The 19917-nt window shown below is 30.9% G+C and overlaps 1 protein-coding gene across 3 annotated transcripts; it reads right to left on the bottom strand.

Annotated features, from left to right (window-relative positions):
* Positions 1–136: 136 nt before the first annotated feature.
* LOC117155899 (proton-coupled amino acid transporter-like protein pathetic) lies at positions 137–16221 on the bottom strand. Of its 3 annotated transcripts, XM_076621183.1 has the most exons (9): positions 14908–16221; positions 9439–9504; positions 8657–8749; positions 7966–8323; positions 5356–5631; positions 4712–4890; positions 4074–4243; positions 2750–2878; positions 137–2692 (listed from the first exon to the last, which is right to left on the bottom strand). In XM_076621183.1, the coding sequence occupies exons 1-9, from the start codon at positions 14979–14981 to the stop codon at positions 2637–2639; spliced, it is 1401 nt and encodes a 466-aa protein (XP_076477298.1). In that variant the 5' UTR covers positions 14982–16221; the 3' UTR covers positions 137–2636. The 3 variants fall into 3 exon arrangements, with proteins under 3 accessions (XP_076477298.1, XP_033188277.1, XP_076477300.1); XM_033332386.2 differs by having other exon boundaries at positions 137–2878; positions 14908–16220; XM_076621185.1 differs by lacking the exon at positions 14908–16221 and adding an exon at positions 9595–9707 and having other exon boundaries at positions 137–2878.
* Positions 16222–19917: the final 3696 nt, after the last annotated feature.

Raw genomic sequence — 19917 nt, 5'->3', positions numbered from 1 at the left:
AAAAATTAATTCTCCTCGACGGATTCATAGTTGTGCTTGATATTTGTTCAATCATTATATTGTGCAATAAAATAATATTGAATTAACATTTATCCATCAGTAGGCAGGGAATTTAATTTCATAGCAACGAAGCTGATTTGATTCAATATATTTTATTCACTATTCATTCTTAAGAAAGTCTGATATTTCGTCGTCATTGGAAAATTCTGACAAAGAAATTGAATAACATTATACATTTTTACAAACAGATGTTAATTTATGAATACAATCTTTCATTACATCATAGTCCAGATCACATCAAAATGTACAAAATATAATTACAATTTTTCTCAGATATCGATAGACGAACTAATTGTCTAATAAATATTTTACAGGGAAACACGCCAACGTTAGAGATTATAGGATTCACATATCAAACGCTTCGTCTAATAACAATTTTTCGGTATATAAACATAATTCCTTTGATGATTGGAATTCATTTGACTTTCGTCGCTGTAATGTATTGTAATTGTACAAAACGCAAAACACAACCAACATTTGCAGAATCGTTACTAATATCATCAAATTCACGATCCAATAATATCGCACAGAGACCCTCACGTGCACAAGCATTTGAGACATTTCAATAAATGCACACTACAGTTCATAAGTATTGTGAAAATTTAGTTTAGTTTAGTTTAGTTTCTTTTTACAGCTTAACCATTAACAAACGTAGCAATACTATATTCATTTGGTTATTAAACATGTATACGTATTACATGTATGTAATCATTATTTGTATTGACATCCAAAGGTTTTTTATCAAGTTAGAAAAATCATGTTAATCCGACTTACAAATCAAAAATTGATTTGAAAATAAAAAGTTTCTCAAATAATAAAATAATTCTGAAAGGTTTGACATTTACAAATGTCAGTTTTGTTATTGCGTGTTACCATTTACAAGCAAATTTAATCGCATCATCACATTCTATTATACACAGCCATGTCGATTATACAGAATAAAATCATTACAGTTTGATTTATCCGGAATTTTATGATTAAAATATTGAACAAGTGTTCGGATATTTTTGAACAGTAAACACGATGCTAACGAAGAAAGTTACAGCGCACTAGAGTGTTTAAAAATAATTGATTATTTCTAAAAAATGCATATAGATTTAATGTTTTATACAGTGATAAATTTACAATTTACGATGTTGCATACTATTTACTCTTACAAATTTAATGTAGTAACAGTCGCATCCGTTCGCTTAAATTGGAAATATTAGATTGTTTATTAAAATTTATACACATAGGCAAGAAAATTACTTTTTCGTTTATACAAGTAAATAAATAACTGTATGTTACCTTCTTTTTTAGAAATTTACTATAACTTTAAAATGCGACCACTACTACATTAACAGTAAGTCCACGAACGCTAATCTACTTTATTGCTAAACTCATTTCAAAGCGTACTATATAGTTTAAAAAATATTGTATCTCTAGCTTAAATATTTACAATGAATATAATACACCTATCTGTTTATCCTCTTTAAAATTAGATACGCTTTCTCGATTTTTCTTCCATTACGATCTAATCCTATGATCACCAAATTAATTGTAATACTTCACGATTTTACAATATTCTTTAAATTACAAGAAATCCGTAAATTACAAAAATGCTTAAGTATAACGCAGAGATAAATACACAATGTACACGAACACTCTTAAAAATAAATACTCCATGGGAATGTGAATTACGTTAATGATAAATAATGATAGCTAATATGTCACGATTACTGTACAGATATTCGACAGCGTCTTAAAAAAGATCTAATCTTAATAATTTCAATACATTCACTTCTTATCGAATTTCTATTATTAATAATCTATGCTAACAAATAATTTTTGTACAAAATCGATTTTTATATCGTATACACTTACACGTACACGTTTTTTACATAAATTATTATAAAAGTTTCTTTTACAAATTTCGCGATCTTTAACTTGTATTCTACGTCTGATAAGTAGGTATCACATATATTGTATATCGTAAGACTATATCACAGTTCATAAGTATTAGAACATTAACGAAAAACTAGAACTTAAATAGTTATAAAGAAATTATTAGAACCGTTAAGAATTACTATCTCATTAAAAATCTTACATCGTAAGGAACTCGTATGTGAAACATTAAAATAATATCCTCGACAATTATCTCAAAAATTTCTTTCGTGTCATCATTTTTCCTGTTACATTTATTGTTATCTGATTCTATGAATACTATATATTCTTAAAATTAGTTCTTAAAATAGTTCTTAAAATCAGATTTTGGCCAGAATTTCCTACTTATAATAATTTCATTTCAAATTTTTTCAATGAGCTTTTAGTTAGTTTTTGTCAGCCCCATTATGTGTCTTGGATCATTATCTTGCGTGAATACAAAATTCGGTCCTTTGAATTTGAAAAAGACGAAGTAATTGTTTTTTCGATAATCTACATCAAATATTAATTTTCGTACGGAACGAGCAGTATTCTGATACTTATGAACGGCGGTATATATGTTGACTCGGATACGAGACGTACATAGCGAACGTGTTAATTTTACATTAAGTCCTTTTTGCATATGCAATTATAAATAGATTTAGGTCATTACTTTATTGATACAATTTGATTATATCTATGATGGAGATCCATGAACCGGATACTAACGCTAAGAGAGAAAATATTAAAAGTACACTGTTCTTCCAAAGTCTCCAGTTATACTTACCCAAGTGGCCATCCCAGCACGAAACTGTTTCCACGGTTGCTGGGATTGCGATGCCAAGGATGGAGAAAAATACTGAACCGACTAGGGAAATAAAAGGTTCGAGTTTTGGAACCAGACATGCCACAGCAACTGAAAGGAAAAGAAATTGTTAAATAAAATTCTATAAACAAAAGTCTATACACTGAAACATTTAAAATACGTACTTATTGAAATATATAAGAGAAAAGTATAATTTGTTCGTCTTGATATTTCAAAGTTTATTATAAATACACTTGTCGTTCTTCAAACCAAAAGAATAATCTATGAAGGGAGGCAACATTCTATATTTTGCAATTCTTACATAATAGTCGTCGCAGAAAAATTAGCTAACAAAAATAAAAAAATTGAATGATTCGTTAAAAAATTCAAATTCATATATATGAAAATTCTATGCATTCAATTTAAATATCGAACATAGAGAAGATTTTAGGTATTATATTATAAGTATTATGAAAAAATATATCGGAATTTAAAAAAGCTGCGAGAAAGTTGCGTGTAGCGAATACTACGTAGAAATCAGTGAACTAGTATATTTAAATTCAGTTGTTTGACAAGCTTATTAAGTAACATCACAACCGAGGGAAATCACAGCTTGCATTATAAAGAGACAGAGTTATCGCGTCGAAAAGTCGAAACATCAACAACGTAAACAGCAAGGACGTGAATATCAAAGTGGTAGATCCTCAATGAATTAAATGCGAACGAGTCATTGAACGGTTAACAGTGAGTCATGCGGTTACGAAGCCAACAAGTATTCCCCTAACCCGGTCTACGTCTTTCTATTGCAATTCACGTTCCTCTCTTACTTCCTTAGGAAAATAACACACATGTCTGGTACACACTCAGTGGCGTAAACCGGTAATAACCAGAAGGGTAATCACAGCTTGTTATCTCGGCAATATCAAAACGTTAATCCTTTTATCGTGACTCTGCTTAATAAGAACAATTTGTTGCGAGAAAAAACCACATGGAAAATGACAGCAATTTGTGATTTAATTGCATCTTAGGCTCTTCCTGTCAAACAGTGTCGACATGTTCTACGAGTAAAAATAAGTAAGAGAAGGAAGAACATATTGCGTCTTGTAACTATATAACTAGTAAAAAATCGTGTACATATGTATCGTAATAAATTGAAAAGTAGAGGAAACTAATGTTACAAATATTCTTTCTTAACAATTGACCTTAGAATTTATTATCGTTTCCGTCATTTTCCTCAAAATCCGTTTGTAGGAAATTAATTCGAGTCTTCTCAGATTATAATTGTTTGGAAATGAAAGCAACTTACTTGTAAACAAAGCTATGAACATTCTTATCGCTGTTTCAGATATTCTTTCATATTTATGACTGAATTTCTCTTTCATTAATCTCCATATTATATCGATTGGCACGGTAAATTGCAATCCGTAGGTAAACAAAACCGCTAGAGCGATAAGTAGTTTCACCATCTGTCCTGGGCTGTAAAACAATATATTGGCTTATACAAATTTTATTTCCATTTAAGAGCATTTAAGAACATTTAAATATTGTGTATAAAATTATGATAAAGTATCCTCTATGAAAAATTCTGCGAATTGTAGATACCTCGAAAGCTATCCATATGTATAATATTAAACTCCAAGAATACAATCATAAATTCTTTCCTCGTGAATAATTACGTATATTTCATGAAGCAGTTATAAATCATTTATAAATTGAAAATTATTTAGAAATTTGATTAAGTGAATTTTAAATTGAATTTAGAAAATCGTGATTATTTTATTAAGAATTAAATATTTTACTCTAATTCGTAAATCTTTATTGAATTGAAGATAAATAACAAATAGTAATGTTTCATATACGTATACAGTATACACAATAGGTTATCTACTTTTTGAATTCAATTACAAGCAACTTAATAAATATTTGATTCGTAATCGTACTTACATTTCTGTTATTGGTATGTTCAGCGTGATAGTTGCGTCAACTGCTTCCCCGTATTTCAAATAACCGAATACACCCAGTGTAGCGTACAAAGCTACCACTATAGTCATCGTTATATTCAGGACACTCGGGCAACCAAGAAAATGTTGCGGATTCCGCATGCTGTTTTCAACAGGCATCACCTAAGAAATTAATCTTTTTATTATACCATTACGAAATCTATAAAATTCTATATTTATAAAATTCATACCACTATAAATGAAATGAATAAATTTGAAAACTTTCAATTTCAATTAACTTATCACGATAAAAAACTTTGCTACATATTTTAATTAAATGTCCTGGACTTCGAATCTGTATTAAGATTTTTGAACTGTATTAAAAACAAAAAGAGCAAATATCATATAAGAATAATATTATTATATCCAGAATGTTGCAGAAATATTTTATTCATTATATAATAATGTTTAAACTATGGGATCTTTAAAATTTTGTATAATTAGAAATTAATTCATAAAACCTTCGTACATAGTAATAAGAAGGAAAGACTTATTTTTCCAAACGATACTATCTCATATTTATGCTATGATTTACAGCTATGACTATTTTAACAAACAACTAGAGTTTAGTTATTGTTTCAAACTTACAACGCCGATGCCCTCGATGGCGAATAACACAGTAGCGAAAAATATAGGCAAGTGTTCGACCGGTGCTATCAACTTTATGTTCTGTGGTGATTCAGTTCCACTGAAGATGTAATACAGAGTTATCGCAAAACCGACCAACATGGAAAGGTTGGCCATAATGGAGAATGGTACCAGATACTTCAAATTTCGAATTTGTCCCAGCAGCAACACCGCAGGAATCAACGTGAGTATGTACATGCGAAGAGATATGTCCATGCCGGTGTGGTAGTCCACAACCTAAAACAGAACCACCAATAATTTCGTAAGAAAACTTTTATTACAAAGAGCAAAAATTAGAAACGAGTCATTTTAAATTGAATTTTCAAATTCGTCAAAATCGAATTTGAAACTTCGTGAGGTCTCGAGACTCTTGGAGCTCAGAATACTTATTTTTTCTAGGAAGCATCTATTTTGTCAGGCACTAAGATCTTAATAAATTCATTCATAAAAATTGAAATGATTTAAAATAGAAAATTCAAATTAAAATGTGTGTAAAGCTTATAAAAGTAATAAAATTTAGGAAATACGAAAATTCAATAGAAACTCAGTTTTATGATAATTGTATCCTAGAAATATTTCATTCAAAATCCGCTGTTCATCCAAATTTTACCATAAGAAATTTCCATATCGTTTGAGGGAAAAAATGTAACTCGCATAAACTATTGTCACTATTTTATACGATCGTATAGAGCTTTCGTAATTAATCTTTTCGTTTTTTATTTCACATTTTACAAGAGGATCACGATATTTGAACTGAAAAGAAATGAAATATTGCAGATAAAGTAGAATTGATGGGACGTCCTGTCTTATTTAGCGTTGAATCATCCGATTAGTTAGTTACAATCCATTCAGACCGTAATTTTTGTTCACGGACAAGCAAACAAGGTGGACCCTGCAGGTTAAACGAGTCAGAACGAGTCTTGAGGCTACGCGTTGGCACAGATTTTCAATTGTGATCAAGGAAAAAAAGAGAAAGATGCACGTGCAACGATGAACGAGGACAAAGGAAACGAGACGATCGCAGATTAGAGTGGTTTTACAATCTACATTTTGATGTGGTTAAGGAGATGAATATTATTTACAGATTCTATTCGCTTGTAGATTATAGAACAGTAAACATAGAGAGAGAATGGTAGATTATTAATTTGATACATAACTTAATCATAATATCGTACTTACTATGTTATGTTGTTAAAAATAATGTTTGTTAATTCGAATTCTAAAATGGAATTTTTAGTAACCATTACAGCAATATATTATAGCAATATCTTTGCTATTATATTTTGAAACCAAAAATTTGAATTGCTTTTATACGTAGATATTCACAAACAGCACAATGAATAATTATTAGGCAATGAATAATGAAATATGACTAGTTGTCTGAACAAGGAATTATTGTGCATATATTTAAGTAAACTTCCACGTTAATGGCTTGTAAATGTAACCGATACGGTGATTCACAGACCACTTGGAAATAGAATGGAAAACTTTTAATAAATATCTATCAACTATATGAAAATTACAAGGAAGAAACGTGATACGTCGCATTTTATACTTTTTACAGGGAATTCATAAGGTTTCTTTAACTGTTCAAATACTTTCCTGAATCTGTACATGTATAATTGGCAGATATTAAAAACAGAAACTCAGCATTCACGAAAAAATTTTTCATGTTAGTATTCAACTGTTGATATCGCCTTTCCTATAAACAAATTCCTATATTTTAATGTAAAATTACATTGCAAAAAAAAATTACTATAATATTAATATATCAATGCGGAAATGTATTAATATAACACTATTTTATGATACAACCAATTATTTATAGTATACGTTGCCAATAACCGATACCAACATAATAAATTATTTTAAATTTCTTCAAATTGGGGAAATAAACGACAAAATTATAATAGCCGGAGCTAATAAATAAATACTCCAATATGAACATTATTCATTAAAAGAACGAACAATTTCACGTTTATTAATTTGTTAAAGATGAGTAGTAAAAAGGAAGATCCTATTGATCGCAGCAGCAAATTTACGTAGATAGATAAAATTGTTAGGTTGCGAATTTTCCACTCGTTAGTTAAAATTGTGGATAACGAATGTTTCAACGCTGAAATGACATTATCAGACTGATATTCAAATTATCGGTATCTTTCGAGCACCGACATGCTGTTTCAACACTCGATTCAACTGTCGCATTTTTTAAATATAATTCATTGATATCAATGCTCCACCAGCACTTCAACTATTTGTATATCGGAAATATAATCGAGGCATATTAATATTTTTAGCGGAATATTGTGTTTTACTGTCTATTTGCGTTTTAAATTTGTCTGAACTTCTACAACTGGCTATCTTTTATCGAACGACTCTTTGGTCAAAGTATATTATTTGCTTTGTTAGCAGGGTATTGTGTACTTATTGTTTCTTTAACTATCACGAATGACAAGTGAGTACAAGGAAACTCGTTTTATAGTTTTCTACTGCCATTGTTTTTTTCTACGACTGCACAATATAACAGACTGCTATTATAATAACTGTTGGAAACCAGCGTGTAAGATTTACCTGTTTGATCGAGGTCGATATGAATACCACATAGACGCACGTACCGCCCAAGTAAGTCGCACACAATGCAATATTTACTAATATTCGACTTGCGTTCGCGAATGGCCTTAATGTTTTCGGTCCATTGAAAAACGCAGCCTCCGCTGTCTCGGCGAATGTCATCTGTGGTGTTTTCGTTTTCTTGCATAGCACGTGGGACGAACGAACCAGTATGTGGACACAATGCGCGCATATTATACCGATTATTATAGTACCGATTCCACCGAATAACGCTCCGCCATTCTTAACCGCATTTGGCATAGCAAGGATTCCGGTGCCAAGAGACGATTTTAATAGGTGAGCTAGAGCACCGAAGTCTCTGTAACAAGAACAATTTGTATATTTATTATGTTGTACATTTCTCGCGATTTCTTTTTCTAATGGTAGTTCTTTTCTTAAACGGTATACTGCCGGTCCAGAGTAATAGTAACCAATGACATTATAAAAGAAGTCAAACAAGACGGTAATTAATAAAACTATCTTTTTCAGTTATTTTGTACTATTTCGTATAGTATTAGATACTCTAATTAAATTAAAATAAAATATATTGAATTTACTTATATCGTAACAATGAAGTGTAAACGATCTTGAAATTCACTGGTCAATAGTATGACTAGATTTTATGTTCTGATATGAAGAAAAGATAACTTACGAATTGGTATTTTTCTTATCACGGTGTTCAAAGGGATTGTATAGTTCGTCCTTCTCATTGTATTCTCCGATCATGACAGTAGCTATTTTTGTACTAATCACAGAAAAAATACGTCATTACATTATGTGTCGAAGATACTATCTTGTTTCGTGCCTCTTGATACTATCATATATTTTTCAAAGTAATTCAGAACATGGGAGGTTAAAGTGGACAATTGTATAATATTTTACGACGTAGAAATTTATCAAATAAAACCTTTTATTCTAATTGGAGTACATTACTCATTTATAATCTGTTTGAAAGATCCTATATTTTTCAATTTGGTTATATTTATTTATATTTGGTTATATATATTAGAAGAAAGTAAATGTAAATTCTTTTTTCAAGTACCATACGCAAGAAATATCTAAATATGAAGATTCTATAATTAATTCTAGTTAATCAATGATTATTTATCATTGGAGAATAGGGTTTCATCAAATTTCAACAAATAATTGACATAAATATAGAAATAAACGTGTAGCAACATACACAATACACAGTGCCTTACGTTAATAATGATTGATAACGAAAATTTTATTGAGATTAGAATTATCAATAAAAATTCAAATTCACTTATGAAATTAATGAATTTAATGAAAATTAATACTAATGACATTATCAAAGAGGTTCTACGTCTATCGATAGGAATGATACAATTAATAAAACCTACAAATAAATTTAATTTGATATTGCACATTTAATTAACGTGAATGAAATTGCGAATAAAAGTTAATCCATACCTGCTATTAAATTCCTGCATAGGACTTTCTGTAGGTTCTGACTTTGTACATTTCCCCATGGTGAATCTAAAACAACATATACACAATTATCTGATTAATATCGCAATATCATTTTACTACATACACGCATAATTTTTAAAATAATGATCTCCGCACCTTAAGACTGCTACTTTTGAATTCTATTCGCCAAAAACTATATTCTATAGTATAAATATGTGCTCCTTTTGTATACGAATATTGTAGATGCTTATAAAACTAAAACGAACATGAATAAAACAAGAGAAAGAACACTTCCTCAACTGTATGCAGATTTTTATCTAAAACTTTCACGAAAAGATTAGGAGTGCGTTCACATATGACCCGTACAAAAGGATAAATTAAATATTTAACATTATATAATACATAGTATATCAGTGCCAATATCTAAAAATCTTAACTATATATATTATACGTCATAGTACTATGCAAATAATACTTTCGATAAAATAGATTAAAACTTCGCGTATTAATTAACTTCAATATTTATGTATCTGCGCTCATTACTGCATTTGTCCTAATTAAAAAGCACATCAGATTTCCAAAAGTATTTTCTAGAATCACAATTAATACATTTGCTACTAATCTTCGATATTTTATCGATCATATACTACAGGAGTGATTAAGATAGAATCTCTGTGAGTTGAATTTCGTGGTAGCAATATTTATATCGTTAAAATAGATAATCAAACCAGCAATGATTAAAATCTATACGACTGCCTATCATATGACGTCACAAATGTCAACATCAAAAATGATGACGATCTCAATGACAATGTCTCAAGTTTAATTTGATTGCCATTGATAACGATGATGTTTGAAAACAAAATGATTTTTAAGGTGGTACATAGGTACTTATGTTAGACTTAAGCACGGCACCAATGTAGCAATCGGCGAAGGTCTTACTTTTATCGATAAAAATTTTCCATACGGATATGGATCGCCATTTCTTACTTATCATTTAGATTATTTCCATGACTTAAAAAAATTTATGTCTGTTAATTCTCTGATCGATTATCTTAAAAAGCTTTAAGCCTCGTTCATATCACATAGCGCTTTGTTGCTTGAACCCATATGGTTTCAAGTAATTTTATTGGTATGAATTTCACTTTGCATTACTGATTCACTATTCACTTTTATATTTGGATTCACCATTATATTTATTAAGAATTCATTATTATGATATATTATAATGCATTTCAATAAATTTATTTATTTATTTAATATTTTAATAGTAATAATATAATATATTTCAAAGTTACTAAAATTCATGTAACTTGAAAACTATAGTTTGTTCAGATTAGTCCAATTACTTAGATTCAAGGGACTTGAATTCAAGTGATTTAAATTCAAAATTGTGTTCATATAAGTCAAGCTATTCGACTTAAAATTATATTGATTCAAGTAACGCGACTTCAAGTGGATACCAAATTCAAAATGCATATTTGAAGTGGCATTGAAAAATGCGATTACGTATAATATATACAAATGTTAATTATAATTATAGACATGATAAGATTATAAAATTGTAAAAATTCAAAAGAATTCGGCTTGGTTTCAGGAACCGGTATCAACAAACACGAAATTGCATACAGTGTTAAGTTATCAACAACGATCAGCTACAAAATAAATCGGAGAAAAGGAGAGAAAATAGATTAAAAGTTAAATGAAAGAAAATTGTATGCTATCCATTTCGAATCAACATTATACAAAATAATTTCATGATATTATGTAAAAAAATTTGCAAAATGTTTTAGACGCAATATCTCAGCTCCACAATAGTTACACTTGCATCTGAATATCGCAGAACGTACATTTACATTTATTAACGACAACAATTAACATAAGCGAATTGTGAATATAACACATGATTCAACATTTATTATCGCATTGTATTAGATAATTCATTCACAAAATGGTTTTTATTGTTATTGTATTATAGAAAAAGATACACGTTTTTCTCATACTAATATGCGTTAATAGCAGGTGCAAATGGCTAAGATGCCATAAGAATGGATAAGATGGATCAGAATTGCGTTGCATAACATTCGATGCTACGACGTAAGGTTTAATTCGATCATTCGATACAAAATAGAGCTTAATGTCAGCATTTACGTATTTTAGATTATTTGTGATAACATTTTTCCTACTTTGCGCAAGGTTAGTAAACGATTATTATCGTCGGTTGAATAAAGCAGAAAAAGAAAAGAGAATTTTACGACGAAGGACAGTTGTTGAAAAATCGAGGCACAAGAAGCATAAACTTCGCAAGTCCTTGCAATTATTTCGTTCTTATCTGTCTGGTCACTTTTTTAATGCCACGATGATACGAATGCCACAATGTAACGAGAATTTCACAATATCCATTTTTCTATTTATTTCTATTTATTTTTCCGTGATCACAATGATGTGATCCGTTAAACCCGCAAGATCGAGGTATCGACAAGACTCGTTAAGCAATCGACCGATCCTACGTACGATTACAACGTTCCAACTCAGACATATCCTTGAATGCTTCCATGGTACACAATCTACGTGGGATTTTCTAACATAAGGATGCAAAAACAGTTCACGATGTAGCTAATAAATATTCAGATGTGAGCAAGAGACAGAAAGGAGTCACGAATAACCACAATGCTTCTTAAACGTAAATTATGCTTACTATTAGGCTCTAGGTATACCGAGTTCGACGAGTATGGTTAATCCGATGAGATCTGGAATCCTGGACTGAAAATGTCGATATCTCAGGATAATGTCTGCACGAATTGTCGTGGCCGCTTTGTGCAAATTCGCACGAGCGTGATTTACGAAAGGTCACATTAGAATTGATTTCCTCTTGTCGTAAAATGTTGCATAATGCGCTATTATTGTGCTTAGAGCTGTTCTATTTCGTACGAAAGTACTTTCATTATATTTTAGTAACGCTGTTACATACGAATATTCCGTTATTTATTGCAAATTTATAGGCGGACAGTTTCACTTACAGATTTATGATAGAAAGTGGTAGTGTGCGCTTGCGAGAATCTATAAGCAAGGATATGAAAGAAATTGTCTCCTTTCGTTAAAATATTAATAGGTAACAATTTTCTATTTAGAAAATATTGTTATCTTTTCTTATTCTTTTTTATTATCTATAAATTTCTGAACATTTTTATGAAATCCCATTATTTTCCGACAGTACGATGATATAGATGACATTGTATGGCTCCGAGATATCTCGTCCGAAGTATCACGTGAACGACATAGTCTGTTAAGATATTTCGTTCACTTATGCGAAAGAGTTAACTCACAGCGTAGTAATAAAATTTAAAAATTGCTCGTCATAAGTCCTTATCGCGTGCATATACATATGTAATTGCGCAGATCTCAATTATCCTGGAACACATCGTTTCCTATTTTTCCACCTGTTAACCACATTCCACGATAAATTCACATTTCAGTGTCCACCTGATACACTATTGCACGAACGCAATGATAGTTGACTTCCGGTACACACGGCGGGCACGCGACTCGTATCTCAAATTGAAAATTTATGAATCTATAATCAAGCAATATGGCCATTTTTTTACCATTTTATACGTATATTGAAAACTATGTTCTTTCAACCTTTTTCTTATTTTTGAAGAAAGTAGATTTTTTTTAATATTCTTAACCATTTCTTGGAAGATATAGATTTCATTTATGTTAGTTGTAGTTAGTTACGTTAGAATAATCATATGTATAAGTCTGCAAGAAGACTGTGAGTCATTAAAAATAGTTTATATTAATTAATTAATTTTCTATTTGTTGTTATAGAATTTATCTTAAATTATTTATTCAAAATATTTTTCATATTAAGCCATCAATTATTCAAGATATCATTTGATGTAATGTATTATTTGCAAAAATTCACAAATAATACGTTCCTACTATCGACAATTTTACATAATTTTAAATGCCGTTTGTATCGAGCGCTGAAATTGCCCGATTTTATGTGGTGCGTAGTTTCCAGGAAATGCACACATGTATATTGTGAACAAAAAGATTTGTGGTTTAAGGAAATCGTGATGATGAACTTTGAATTACATACATTATTGCGAAAAACATGTTAACGTCAAGATTTCTGTTACGGCAATTAACATGAACACAAAAATGAGCCTTCCGGCGATACATATTCTATCGCACATTGTGGCGAAAAACAGACATTTCCTATAAAAAATGCTCTAAAACGATAGTCTCTAGAAAAAGAGATACTTTGGTTTTTAAGGCAATTTACCTCATATATAATAACTAATAACTTGGTAATATTAAAGCAAAGTATATTAGCATTTTTAATAAAAAAAAAAGTATGTTAGCATTTTATAATAATGATAATAATAATATATATTTCTATTTTTTAAGGAATAATAAAAATTTGTAACATTTTCTCCAAATTATCATTTAAAGATACCTAATAAAATACAAGTTTATAATTAGCGATTTTACTTAGATTTCAACAGGCGATTGCAGCTATACGTTCTACTAAAAAACAAATTAATATTTATATTCAATAGAATTAAAATAATTTGGAGGTTTTCTAAATTCTAGTACGTTAAAGATAGTTGCATCAGATAAAGATTAATGCATGTATAATTTCATTTTAAATTCTAATCTTTGTGATAGATATATTATATATAAACTTTAGAAAATAATTGAAAAGGTAGAAATGATTTTTTTAACAATTTTAATTAATCTTTCTTGTTAAATTTCAAACGTGTACAAGAATACCAACTTATGGAAATAAACAAAGCCACTTCAAAATCCATATCAAACGATTGCGAAAATGTATTTCACGACTACACGTTGCAATGTTTACGTAACGTGCATTCATTTCAGAATCCATAAAAATAAATCCAGAGTCTTAAATATGTCCCTCTAAAATCGCTTGTCTTTTCAAATGGTAAATGAACAGACATATTATCTTTACAACCTACTCTTTTTAACTCATTTAACAATTACACTTAAAGAAACATAATTGTACTTCAGCTCTACGGATTCAATCTTTTTCTCGATCAATCTCATATACCTTGGGCTCTTTAAACAAACAAATTAAAAAAATCTCGAGATCTACCGATAGAAAATTAATTAACATACGTTCGTCGTAATCTCTACATAAAATCTCCTCAGGTGAAGATTCAAAAACGATTTGAATAGGAAGCACAACGAATCGTTCGTGTGGGGCAAATCTTATCGAAATTGTGACGCTCGAAAGTCTGATTTTCGATTTAGGGATATCCAGCCCATCGGAACGCACTGATTATCAATAAACGTTCTCGATAATCGCGAAACGAATCGCTCGTTCAGAGATTATTTCGTCGCATAACGCGAATTATCAACAGCTACTTACATATTGCTTTAAACGATTCTTTTTAGCTTGAAATACGTTGCTAACACATTCTACATAAATGTACTTACCTGTATTCTCGGTCGTTAATTCCGAATTCTCTTGAGAAATTGCTGATGCCTTCCGATTGTTCTGTCAAGGACATCAATAAAAAAGTTCGATCTTTGATCAACTTGCAATTCACATTCTCGAACGAGCCTCTTGGAAAAGATCCTTCTTCCTCGAATCGTTTTTTCACTGATTCGATCCTCCTGAAGACTTGAATTATTTCGGCCTCCTTCCCGTATCTTATTTATCTTTCAACACGCAATAGTAATCTCGTAGGAGATAACGATTTATCGGCGATTCTTAGATGAGTCTTGACTACTATCGTGCAGTATGATTTATTTTGATACAGCGCTAGATGATCCTCACACACGAAACTCGACTGTAAGTGTGCTTCTGTTTCCACAACCCAGCTTCTCGATCGTCTTTCGATGATTGATATTTTATTATCACCGTTAATTACTTGTTTATTCTAGGTTTAAGATGATTTAAGGGCAATAAAATTCATACGGCAGTCGCTCTGTCACCGTTGCGAGGAAACGTGCGTTAAACGTATACAGAAAACTGCAGAAATTTGTCAATTCAACGAAGAAGACAGCGTTGTTGATGGGTACAGCTCGATGAAAATTTTGAAACGTGAAAGCGTTAAACCTGATGAATTTCGGCTTTTCAAGCGACCGCGTTGATGTTAACGTCGAGACGTTGTCCTGACGTTGTACTTACTTCGCCACTGTCAGTGAACGATCTGTTCTATCGTTTCCTTTTATGCGTCTCGCAGGAACTCTCAATTCCATAACCTTCAATTTTTTCTATATTCCCCAATTCTTCGAGCGTAGTTTAATTTACTTTCTGATTCTTACGTTTAAAAAATCTTTCCAACTATTCCACTTTTACTAACACTGTTAGTAAACTGTAGACTCCCTAAAAATCTTTTTCCTTCGAATTTGTCAAAATTCCTGCTAAATTACAGGAAATCCTCGATGTTTCTTTAATCAGCGTCTTCTTTCCAATGATCTGGCTGGAGAGGTTCTCGCAGGAAGAATGAAAGATATCGTCCACGAACGTTGAAAAAGTGTCAACGTATTAGCAAGGAGGAAACGCGGCGCAGGAAAACTCGCGCGTGGAACGGTGACAGGCGTCGTACACGACTGGCCAGGTTTTTTCGGCGTTACGCAGGTATATATACGAGCCGGTGTGTATAGAGACAGAGACGCGCGATTCAACTCGCTAGTGTCCCGCTAGAATTGACGTCGTAACTCGAGGGAGGGGAGATAGAGGCCGTCCTCCTAATATGTTCTATCGAACGTGCTCGCGAAAAGACGGTTGTCGTTCGAGCGAGTCGTCCTTAGCATCGTGACGATCGCGCGTACCGAGGGCCACTGGAACCACGCGAATCGACTCTTGCTCTACCAAGCCGATCTCGTATCGTCTGTATTTCGCCTCGTCCCTTTCACCTTCCTTCTATCTCCTTCCGTTCAAATCAGCTTCGTCTTTTCGCCCAATTGAAACGATCATTCCCTCCACCGAGCTACCCTCTCTAATGTCACTGATCTCCTGAACTCTTTTCCCTGGCGACGCTCTTTTTCCTCCTGTCACCTCTTCGCCGACCCACTTCGTGATTTCGAACGTTGCGTAAGTGGCTCAAGCGGATGAATCACGCCGCACTGATACAGTTTCGACGTGCGAGAATGTCAAAGAATTTGCTTTATGGGGGAAATGGGGTAATTAGTGATAGTTCGCGAGAAGAAGATTGCCCATTATTAGACTGCGGATTTTTATGAACTTATGGGAAATTTGAAGATAGAGAAATGCACAGAATGCACGTAACATGCGAAGATATATAAAATATACGAAGTACAGTAAGCTTTGCAATATTTAATAAACAATACAATTTTCCACGTAATTTCCACTTTGTACATTATATTTATAGAAACATGAATTTCCATAAATATCCATAGTCTTGAAATTGCTTAGAAGAAGGAAAATTGGGAATTACTAAACTGCGGATATTGATATATTTAATTTAATTTATAAGTATAAAAATATATGCACTTGTGACAATATTTATTGGATTAAATAAACCCTTCTACTTAGATTCTATTTCTTTGACTATGTTCACAAAAATTCAGATTTACATGAACATCAGATATTTGCAGCCTAGTAATTATTTAGAATGGGGAACACCTTGCCGATTTTAATAGGGTTGAAATATTTCGTCAACGTCAATGTACTTAATAATTTCCCAATGTACTTTAATTTACGAGTTACAGGCAAATAGTTACAGGAATTTAGCACCTCATGAAAGATAGACTTCGTTAGTGTTTAAATATTTATATGGTTATTCGTAAGTAACTATACGTAAAACTAGTGATGAGGAAATACTAGGATTGGCAATAATATCATAAATTGGTATTAGTAGAAATTTGTCTTCAGATTTTTGTCTCTCGATAATCGTGTTTACGTAATTACATTAATAGACTGATTTACATTCAGAAATGAAAGAAATTTTGGCTACTTTTAATCATTAAGAATAAATTAATTAATTGCTAACACTAAGTGATAGATAATGATGATTAGTGATTAATAACGTTATACAAAGAATGGTAAAATGGGACGAGATGTTATTCTACGTGTAAAAATACGTAAGAAGATGTAGAATAGAATTTTTCGTTCAAGGCCTAAAGACGAATATGAAAATTCGTGGAATGCGAATAATTCGACAAGTTCTTAAATAAATACGTATGTTTAAACTCAACCGTCTCGAAACAAAAACTTTAAATGAAACAAAATTTCAAACAAAGAAATGTTTATTGTATGCGTGCTATTAACAGTAATTAATATAATTTAAATTACAATAAATTTTAATTAATAATAATTATTCTTGCCTCACAATTAAATATATTTATTTCTATAGCGTGAAATTTGAAAGTGAACTTTTCGACTGTCTTACGAGTTAAATTACATTTTTTTTATAATCAACCAATGAATCCTTTCGAAAATATTTTCTATCAGTGATAGGGTCTCTTTTACAAATACGATAGATAAAACATTTTTCGAATGAATAAGTTGTTTTATCACTTATTCGTATGTTAGTTAAAGGTAAAAAATGGAGCAATCAGGTATGTTTGCGACAATCAATAATGATTTCATATAGACGGTATTAATTCTCCTTCCACTTAAGATATGTTCAGGTGAAATTATAATCGTAACTTGGAATGTTGAAACAAAATAAAGATAATGAAATTACAAAGATAAAATTCATTTTAAGCAGACGCATAATATATACATTTAGATAAAATAATCACACTGAAACCTCGTTTTTATTATTCAAGCTTTACGAATTATAATCCTATATTATCCACGAAATAGCATAACAATAACATATTTTACTATTTATTATGTGTACATGTTACATATACACGTAGTTACTATTTAAATCAGTGATTGTATTGATATCAAAGAACTTTTTAAGTCGTAGAAATGTTTTTATCAGTTTAAAAGATTCTGCAATTTTGATTTATAAATCGAAAATCAAAAGTTGAAGATAAAAGATTTATCAAGCAATAAAATATTTCTACGAGCTTTGACGATTACAAACTATAGTTTTATTACAGCATACTGAGTTTCAAAAAACAATTTAATCGGATCATAACATGTTATCCTGTGTAACTGTGATGGTTACAAGGAATTAAATTATTGTAGTTGATTTATCCGTAGTTCTATAATTAAAATACATCTTATAAAAAGCAACGATATTAATTACATTTTTCTGGGTACTTTCGAGCGGTAATATAATTTTAAATATATATATATATAATATATATTATTATTATATATATTACATGCAATATAATTTTTGTAATGTATTTTGTAGGTATAAAAAAAAATATATATAAAAGAATTCAAAGCGGAGAATCATGTCTTTTTTGGATAAGAGAGCATTAACGGATAAAATTGAGAAGTCCGCATATTTTGAACAAGAACACGAACATAAAGACGATTAGCAGGAGTCCATTTGTATACCTATAATTGTCTGCATAAATATTCAAATCTCTACGCTTTACATATTAAATTATTCATGCTGATTCAATACACATTCGTGTCAGTACGATCGTTCACGCTCGCCATCGACTAACTTTCGAACTCTAACTTAATGCAGCAAACGAACTTCGAAATATAACGACACTTCGTAAAAAAAAAAAAAAACAAAATAGGAGCGCACTTAGATTTGCTTAAAAATTCGTGTTTAGTTGGTAGTTGAAATGATTAAAGTTAGGCACGTTGCTGGGGATAGACACTCGAATTTCCTGACTTGGCATTTTCTCGAGATAGAGGAGGTGCGGAAAATAAGTAAGTGATGAACACATATTTTGCGGAAAGAGAAGATCCAACCCTTACGTATCGGTTACTGCGTAACGCGCGACGTTGAAATGTCCGATTAGCGATTCGTAGGCAATAAAATAATGAATTGCATTGAGTTTAAGAAATGAAGGAAATGGCATTTTGATTAAAAAAAATTCGATCATCACTGGGTTTTTCCTGTTTGTAAACGGTCGTCGTCAGTTGTTGATCGCTTAAGTTATTTCTAAAGACTCGATTTTATGATCTCACTGTTGCGCTACAACAACATATATCATGCAAACTACATCTCGATACATAATTATTTATAGAATTTTCTCGTTAGCGGCATGCTTACGTAAGAGTTAATACTTCCGGAATTTAAACATCACGCCTTTCTGATGATGTTATCTTTGCAATTATGTGGAGAATCGATTTCGATTTATTCCTATAAGAGTGAAAAATACAAAGGAAATTAAGACTTTACGTAAGATTTTATTCGAATACTCGTCTTTGTATTATTCTCATATTGTCATTTTGAATATTTCTATTTTTTTTCTGTGGTATTATATTAAGCTCTATAAAATAAGTAATTAATAAAAAACAAATATCAGAAAATAAGTTTACGGAAGTTTAAGCTATCACGTAAGAAACATTTATACGTATGTAAATATAAGCAGTTTTTATGAGATACGAAT

This window comes from Bombus vancouverensis, chromosome 8 (assembly GCF_051014615.1).
Source record: "Bombus vancouverensis nearcticus chromosome 8, iyBomVanc1_principal, whole genome shotgun sequence".
NCBI lineage: Eukaryota > Metazoa > Arthropoda > Insecta > Hymenoptera > Apidae > Bombus > Bombus vancouverensis.
The sequence above is the reverse complement of the archived record's forward strand: the minus strand, read 5'-3'. Positions and strand labels throughout refer to the sequence as shown.